The sequence below is a fragment of the Melospiza georgiana genome, chromosome 6, assembly GCF_028018845.1.
Source record: "Melospiza georgiana isolate bMelGeo1 chromosome 6, bMelGeo1.pri, whole genome shotgun sequence".
Lineage (NCBI taxonomy): Eukaryota > Metazoa > Chordata > Aves > Passeriformes > Passerellidae > Melospiza > Melospiza georgiana.
In genome coordinates this window covers 17646101-17654915 of record NC_080435.1, presented here as the reverse complement: position 1 = coordinate 17654915, position 8815 = coordinate 17646101, and the positions used below count along the sequence as shown (strand labels likewise).

The following is an 8815-nucleotide window of genomic DNA, read 5'->3' as shown; positions in this document are numbered from 1 at the left end:
ATAACCATTCTGATACTAGAATCCACATTTTTTTAGCATTCAGAGGACTCCATTTTTAAGTGATCCCACCATAGGTAGATGGCTGCCATATAATGTTTAGGATGTCTTTGGTAAGGTACCTCTTCCCTGCAAAAACAGAGCATTTTAAACAAGGGAGCAATAACCCAAGGGAGAAAAAAAAAAGTAAAAGCCTCTCACTAAAATATCAACATCAAAATCATTATTTAAAATATAAACAAAAAACACCCAAAATTAACGAACCATTGGTCAGACACATAAATATCAGTTCGTTTCAGTTGTCCCAAAAAAGACTCGAACTTAACAATAAGCCACAACTAAGATATGTTTATAATAACTGATTTGACCAGTCTTATTTTTACACCTTTTTCCCCAAGGACAAACCACCTCTGTTTGTCCCACAAGGGAAATATAGCCATGAAGTTCAAATTTCACCCTTGTTTTTTTATTGAGATACAGAACTTTAAGCAAAATAGTAAAGAAACACTAATAACAACTAAACTTTAAAAAAAATAGAAAACTACAGTTTCACTGGTATTAGATTACCACACACCTAATTAAGTTAAACAGACTAAAAAGACTGCTAGATACTACTAAAAAGGGAGTTTTTAATTAACAAAGTAATATCATTTTCAGGGTTTTTTTGTAATTTTACTCCTCTTGTTAGAAACAATTTTTAAATGCTAAAGTTCACATTAATCCATTACTACAGTCTCCATATAATAGTCTGTACATTTAAATACATGAAATGAGGTTAAAGATGCAAATACATTATTTTCTTAAATTAGTTACTGTTTCTGCTCATTTATCACTGTTAAACAAGAACATTGTTAAACAAGAACATAAACAAGAACCACAGAAGCTGTAGAAAGCAAATATATCAACCGTGCCTTTCTGATTGGTTTTGCACACTGAAGCAGAGCAGTAACACAAACACGAAATAAAACATCAATATCCTAGTGCAATTCTGTATAAACAGCCAGTGAAAATTATTATATTCTACATATCATATTTCATACCATATATATGATAATCATAGTTTGGGTTGCAATGGATCTAATCTGCTCAAAAAGAGATTAAGACACAAACTTTAACTCTTCGTCAAAAAAAAAAAAAAAAAGCAGCACAGCTTTGTTTTAAATGTCTCCAGAGATGGGAGATTCCCTGGGCAGCCTGTTCCAGTGCTCTGCCAGCCTCAGCGTAAGGAAATTTCTGCTCATGTTGAAGAGGAACTTTTTGTTTATGGCCATTGCTCCTCGTCCTGCACCACCGTGAAGAGTCTGGCATCCCCTTCTCGGCACCCGCTTTGAGATGTGATAAATGTGGGGACAGTGCCTCAATGTGTGTTCGGCACACGCGTGGGGGTGATGAACAGCAGCGGCGGCAAACAGCCAGAGGCCCTGAGGGGATCACGGCAACACCGGGAGCTGCGCACACAGCGCTCCGGGCGGGCCACACGAGCAGGGACCGGCGGGCACTGAAGCCGGCCGTGCAGCGGGCAGCGTCCCCACTCTCCGCCATCCCCGCTCCCGAGCGCCGAGAGAAGCGGGAAGCGCCGGGAAGCGCCGGCACCCGTCTCCCGGTAGCACCGCTCCGAGGCGGGGCCCGGCCCGGCCGTCACGGCCGCGGAGGCCTCTGGGACACGTAGTCCGCGCCCGCCCGCTCCGCGCCGCCGCCCGCCGGCCCGGAACTACCGGCCCCGGCGCGCCCCGCGCCCGCCCCCGCGGGAGCGGCCCCGGCAGGAAGGCGGCAGCGCGGCCCGGTCAGGCAGCCCGGCCATGAGCTCCGCCAGGGAGTCCCAGAGCCACCACGGCCTCAAGCGAGCGGCCTCCCCCGATGTAACCGGGCGCGGGGCGGCGGCGCGGCGGGTGGGGGTTGGCGGCGCGGGGGGCGGCGGTAGGGCCGCGGCTCGGCGGCGGAGCCCCCGGCAGGACGCGGGCAGGCCGCGGCCGGCCGGGCGGGCTGCGGCGGGGCGGAGGGGCCGCTCGGGGCGGGCGGGCGCAGTGAGCGTGTGCTCCCGCAGGGCTCCAGCAGCTGGGAGGCGGCGGACCTGGGCAACGAGGAGCGGAAGCAGAAGTTCCTGCGGCTGATGGGCGCCGCGAAGGTGAGGCCGCCGCGCCGCCCATGAGGGCGGGCACGGGGAGCGGGGCTCTGCGGGGCGATCTGAGCAAAGCGACAAGAACCCAGAGCTGCCGGGCTTTGGGGGTCTCCTCTAGGAGCATTTGGGTTTCACCGCTGTTGTGGCGGCAGCCGTGTTACACAAAACCGCGCTCGGAAGTTGTCGAGTCCTGCGCCGCAGCTTCATCCCCACCCCGCGCCTTAAATGCTTTCAGACCGGCTCGTGAAATTACTTGGTGACGCTTCCGAGAGACAGGCCTTGTTACAAATTAACAAACTTACCTGCTAGGTCTGTAAATTTCTCTGTCACTGGAAAAACTTTTAAAAGAGTGGTAGTTTAAAGACTAGACCACTAAAGTAGTAAACCTAGGGAATATTTTAAAAGAGAAAATACGCTAAAACTAAATTTCTATTACACTTGCTGCAAAACTGGTTAAATGCAATAATGATTTTTTCATGTATAAAATGGTGGTTTATTATTGCACTTTTATTTACTTTCAGAAAAACCCATTTTTACCTGTAGTAACTTATTTTGCTTGAATACAGTAATTTTGTAAGCTAAAATAGCTAACTGTGTTAAAGAGGTGAAAGTTAGGACTGTAGTGGATGGGGATACAGTGCCCCATTAAAGCATCCCACTACCACTAATCTGAATGTCTGCTTGGGTACTCAATGCTGCTTGCTGTGTAATGCCAGTTCCTGCCTACTGGGACACATTTGCTAATGAGCAACTACTGAGCCAATAAATTAATCATTACTGTGAAGGGCTTACCTGACACTGTGAGCAGTCTGAAAGTGGGATCATCGTAAGATGCACGGCCTGAACTGTTGCAGAGTGTCAGAGAAAGGGTAAATGATCAGAACTTGAATACACATCTGTCTAGCATCATGTAGTATAATTTTTGTATCAGTGGCAAGAAACAGGGTGAAATAGAACCATCTCTGGGGTCTGGGAAGAGCAAAGAGTGTGTAGTGGCTGGGGTTTCTTTTTCAGGAAATTCAGCAAAAGAAAGATGAAACAAGCTTACCTAGAGGCAGCAGCTCTTAGCAAGGAGAGCTTCCAGTCCTGCAGTTGGGTGGCAGGGTTTGACAGGGAACCTTTTCCATTCAAGATGTCCAGGATGTTGGCAGAGCTGTCAGTGCACCCTAAAGCTCCAAAACAAACTGCCTTTTCTTTTAGAAAGAACATACTGGCCGCCTTGTTATCGGAGACCACAGATCAACCTCTCACTTCAGGACAGGTCAGTTTATCCAACAGCTGATACAAAGCTGGAAATCTAACCCTTATTTAGGAACATTCCAGTGCTCTGAGCTTGGTAGATATGGCAGGGAAGGATTTCAAGATTCGTGGCTGCAGCTGCAGATGGGTCAGGCTGTGGAGTTGTAGAAGTTCCTTATTTCTGTCAGATTACTGACAAATGGTTTCTGTGACTGCACTCACTTGCCTTTTAAAGTCCAGTGTGTGCCAGGAGATCCAAACTATGTGCATAGAAAAGAACAGGGGTTGATTTGTCCCTGACCTGGTTACCTATTGAATAGAAAGATCTCTGCCCTAAAGCAATGAGGGAAAAGCTGTAAAGCAAAGACATAAAAGGTGCAAGGTCATCTGCAAGATCAAGGCAATCAGCAATAATTGGATGTCTTGTAGGACCATGGTAACTCCTTATCATGCTTTCTTGGGAAGTCAAGGTACATGGCACCAAGCTGGGTTGGACTGCACTGCCTGAGAGAAGCCTTGATAAAGCCTTGTGGAATAGCAGCTGTCAGCACTCCAGAAAACTTTCCCTCATATTCCAGAAAACTTTCCCTGATGCCTTCCACTGATCATTTGTCATGTGATGAAGAATTATCTATGGGCCAAAATAAGCCTGAGGATTGGTTCCAGGTGCTGCTGCTCTTAGCTTACAGAGACTGAGAATCACTCCTTCATACCTGAATTTCTAGAAAGAAAGTGATGCTTCTCCTTGAAGTCATACAGAATCAGTACTCATTTGTTAATAGCAAGAAGTTAAAATGCCGGGGGGTTTAACACTTCTTTCTCTAACATACAGTTCTTGTCCTTTTACAATAACATACAGCTCTAATTTCCAAATCAGGAAGTGTGGATTTGCAATAGAACCCTTCAGCTTCACAGAGATACAAATTAAAAGCTAGTGTTGTAGGGGAGAATTAGAGATTCTTACCTTTTCCAAGTACATAGGATCCTTCACTATTTTAGACCACTTACTCAAGTAAATAAAGGGGTTATAGAAATAGCTCATGAAAATTAAATTTTTCTGCTAATTGCTAAGGATGGAAAAGTGCAGAGCTGTAGTAACTGCTCCTTGTAATTTGGGATGCATGAAACAGTTTCAGATACATAAACAAGAGTGGTGCTATTGTCCCAAGGCATGATGCTATATCTGAGGGATGATTTCATCACAGTAATCCCATGTTATGTAGTGAAGGTCACAAAGTTTCTCCTTGCTGGGGCATGTTGCAGTATTGGCTGGAAGCACAGAGAACTCACACTGATTACATTTACCTTGTTCTGTAGAACATAACACTGCATAGTGCAACTGTGGAATGCATCAGGTCTCAGGAACTTCCCAGCCCTCTTTGTATCCAAGCCATCCTGCTTGCACCCTTGGTACTGTTGCTTTAAAGTCTGATGGTTTGTATGCAGGAATACTGGGTCCTAGTTTAGAATGGTTGCATTTAAACTTCTTGCCTTTGAAAATGTGACTTCCTGTAATTTGGTGTCTCTGTTAATTTGAATAACCATAACCAAAGTACCCTGGACCATGCAGGGGAAGAAGACAAGAAGATGAACGAGGAGTTGGAGTCCCAGTACCAGCAGAGCATGGACAGCACCATGTCGGGGCGGAACCGGCGCCACTGCGGGCTGGGCTTCAGCGAGGTACTCAGTTCATTTCAGGGATTTGCCTTTCACTTCACTGACACAGGGGGGTTCTGGCTTTAAAAATCCATGCAGACTTCCATGGTTTGGGTTAAAGGACAAACTTACTGCAGCCACGTGGCTGCTGTTTGTGTACACTGTGGTGGTCATTTAGGTGCTTATCAATGAGAGCTGCTTCTCATTGTTTCTCATTGTTCTGAGAAGTGAAGACCTCTGCTCCAGAGCAGTCTGATTAGGGCACAGAGTAATAGTTTTAATATATTAAATCAGGGTGTTGCTGAGGAATACATAAGCAGGCAGGATAACCATCTGCATTGTTGTTAGCAGTATCATTGGATTACTTCAGTATTCCTCATGCTGCAGTTTGCTAAGTGTCCTTTCAGAGATCAGTCACAAATGTGAATTCTGGATGGCCTAGCCTTTAGTTACATTGTGTCACTCTGTGACAAATATTCCAGTGTCAATACTGGAATTACTGAACTGATGTGATCTGCAACTTCAGACTCACTGAATGGTGTCTTTAGGATTTCTGCTGTAACTAAATAAACCAGTGGCTGATGAATTCATGTCACAGCTGGCATGATTAACCACTTCAGGGAGCTGCTTTCTGTCTAATAGTTTGTGTCTTACGGGCCTCTGTTTAGCAACATGACCCATTTTAGTACCAAAATGAAAGAGGCCATTAAGTGAAACAATCTCACTGGGAAATTTTAAAGGCTGCAGTGGAGTTGCCAGGAAATAATATTTTATCTCTCTCATAATCTGAACTTACAGTTTCAGGGAGATGAACCAGAAGAGGAGGCAGCTGGACACTCCTCTGATGAGAGTTCAGATGATTCTGAAAGTGGCTCTGATTCAGAGCAAGAGGAGTCTGCAGAGGAGCTACAAGCTACTGAAAAACATGAGGAAGCTGAGGTTCCAGAAAACAAAAAAGAATCAAAAAGCAACTATAAAATGATGTTTGTGAAAGCCAGTGGTTCATAACTGCAGATGTAACAGCTTTGTATTTAAAGTACAGTAAGCCTTATTGTTACAGTGCAAAGTGGAGGACTGCTACAGCACAGATCTTTGTATTTTGATTTTAAAAAGACCCTGTTAGATGACAAAAAGTAGTATTTGCTTTCTGTTGCCATGGATAACATTTTTATGGGCGCAGTGATATTACTGGTTTTTGTAAAGTCTATAAAATCCTGGATGTAGAAATAAATTTGTTTTGTTCCTGCCCAATCTTTACAATGTTATCTGAACTATCCCTTCCCTTATTCCATGCCAGATAAGGAAGCTTCATGTTAGTGGTTTATTCAGTTAGTGCCCCAGTCTTGAATTTTTGACTATTAAGATTACATGTGAATTACGTGATGTTGCATTAGTTGTAAAATACCAATATCAGCATTATTCTGTGATGTACTAGAGCTTTAAACAATGATTTTGTCTATAGATGCTAGTGTTGGCAGGGCGGAGGAGAAATTGCTCACTTTTGTGACAGCATTGATCACTGTACCCATCTGAAGTCCTACAGCAGTTGCATAGAGAATATGTTTTAGAAAAGAGTAATACAGCAGAAGGCTCTAATTGCTTCTTTGGCTTTCTAACGAGGGGGAGGAGCTGTAGTTGTTTCTACCTTTCAGTAGAAAAGAGTGATTTTTTTGAATTACTGGTTCCTGGCTAGAGCACTGAGCTGTTATTAAAAATAACACCTCCCAGAGAAACCAGTTTACTTTGAAAGAGAAAGTATACTTTGATAATGAAAAGGATATACAAATCATTTTAGCTTTTTTAAAATATAGAATAAAGAGTTAAGTATGCGAGCCCTTCTTCCTTTTCTCCCTGCACATGCATCACTTGGAGCTCTGAGTCAATTAGCACAAGGCTGTAGCTGTCAAGCCCAGCTGATATGCCTAGAAAGCCAGGAGTTCAGCAACTCCTCCCAGCAAGAGTTAAACACATCCATTCCTCTGCAAAGTAATTGCATTCATGTAATGAATAAAATACCAGAGCTTTTTAGACTTTTTTTTCCTCTTAGTATGTCAGACAGATCACCTGCCTCTCCTGGCTGGGAGAGCAGGACATCTGCCCTGTACCTCTGGTACCCCCACAGCCGTGTTCCAGGGGACACTCCAGGTGCTGCAATTCCTGATGTGCAGACAACATTTCCAAGCCAGTGGGCTGAAGGAAAGCAGCAGTTTGAACTATCATTGCCTAGTTGAATGTAAACATTGCAGCATCAGCTATTGGGGGAGGACTTGGAATAAGTATGGAAAAAATAAAAGTAATATTGTAAATAGAAACCGAGTGTAGATTTTGATTACTGTGTTTGACTACATCTGCATTTAATACAGGCTCTTCCACTCATTCCATTTCAAGAACCATGTTCCAGCAGCCACTAAAGGTCAATCATTTGTACTTGATTTATGTAGATTTTTCTGTTTTCCCCATACTGCAAGCTTCTAATACACTGGGAAAAAATTTAAGTAGCTTGTGCATTGTGAAAAGAGAAAACCTCACCATGACTTAGGAAAGGTGCTCTATCTCTAGGAAAGAAAGTGAGATGCCTCCCCAAGAGATCAGCTGATCACTTTCCTAATAGACCAATTCCAGGTTTTCCTGGTTAGACGCTCAAGCTAAACTCAAACCCCAGCATTTCACTGTTGAAATTCTTTAGCCGTGGCTGCCACTCACCTCTCTGCCTTCTCTGTCCCAGCAGTGCTGCTCTCTGAGCTCTCCCACCAGCATGCAGCCATGCAGATATTCGTGGTGGGATCTGGAAAGACCCAGGAAAAGCAGATCCAGCTGGCCAGCCCTGCACAGCTCTCTACTGACAGACAAAATGAGGGGCTCTTCCATTCAGCCTCTTGCCTCCCTGATTAGGCCATCAGTTTCAGTTATAAATAAACAGAACACACAAAGATAAAAAAATAAACTGAAATTAAACTATTCTAGATGCAGCTCTGACTGGGGAAAAAAAAGAAAAAAATCTGCAGAACTTTCATCACCAAAAGCAGAACACCAAATATGAACATCTGATGAGATTTGGGGTAACATCTGTTATGCTGACCTAAGACTCACCTGCTCAAAGTAGGAAGAGTTATTCTACACAGTCTTGTCTGTTTCTGCCTAACATTTATAAACATTCTAAGAACTTGCAGACTGATCAATGAAGCAGCATAAGCTTCTCTCTGTGTACCATGAAAGGCTGATTTAGCTCAGTGAATGTTTCAGTTCTGGAGTCAGTTTTAGCAACATTTGCTCCAACAGTATCAGCAGCAGTGGCATGGGTAGGAGCAGGATGGTTTCAGCGCAATGGAGACAAGGAACACAGGAAAAATCAAAGTCCATGTCTTGGTTGACTCCAGCCAGCCCTTTGCTTTTTCAAGTTGGTATGGAAGGAGCTACCAGAGATAACAGCAGAACATGTCATAAGCAGACACTGACTAACAAGAAGGGCAACTGCATTTGTCTGTTAAAACAAGACTTGTCCACTGAAACTCCTCAACTCAAAGACTAGTTTTCCATCTCAATAGAAAGGCAGAAGTCTGCCTGTTCTCCTACACCTCAGAGAAGGATTGAAGTTAGGCCACAGAGATTTGTCACAGAACAGCCATCACATCTGCTAAGTTTTCATCTGTTTCTAAACCACACTGAAAATTTGCACACACAAAGAGCAATTCAGGTGCATTCTCAGCACTTGGCTTTGGAAGATTGAAAGCACCTGAACAAGGTCAAATGCACTGGTGTGCCTGTTCCCCTTCCTTGGAATCAGGAACCCTCCAGTGAGCTCCA

The 8815-nt window shown here is 44.2% G+C and overlaps 1 protein-coding gene across 1 annotated transcript; it reads left to right on the top strand.

Annotated features, from left to right (window-relative positions):
- The first annotated feature begins 1736 nt into the window (after positions 1-1736).
- On the top strand, positions 1737-7323 carry C6H11orf58 (chromosome 6 C11orf58 homolog). The gene is made up of 5 exons (XM_058025403.1): positions 1737-1856; positions 2042-2122; positions 3317-3377; positions 4926-5035; positions 5810-7323. Exons 1-5 carry the CDS (start codon positions 1797-1799, stop codon positions 6017-6019), a joined length of 522 nt encoding a protein of 173 aa, XP_057881386.1. The 5' UTR covers positions 1737-1796; the 3' UTR covers positions 6020-7323.
- Positions 7324-8815: the final 1492 nt, after the last annotated feature.

Excerpts from the sequence above, each read along its gene's own strand:
- C6H11orf58 (XM_058025403.1), top strand. The coding sequence starts at position 1,797 with ATGAGCTCCGCCAGGGAGTCCCAGAGCCACCACGGCCTCAAGCGAGCG. Across the intron at positions 2,123-3,316 it reads GGCTGATGGGCGCCGCGAAG|AAAGAACATACTGGCCGCCT; the intron begins GTGAGGCCGCCG and ends CTTTTCTTTTAG. Across the intron at positions 5,036-5,809 it reads GCGGGCTGGGCTTCAGCGAG|TTTCAGGGAGATGAACCAGA; the intron begins GTACTCAGTTCA and ends CTGAACTTACAG.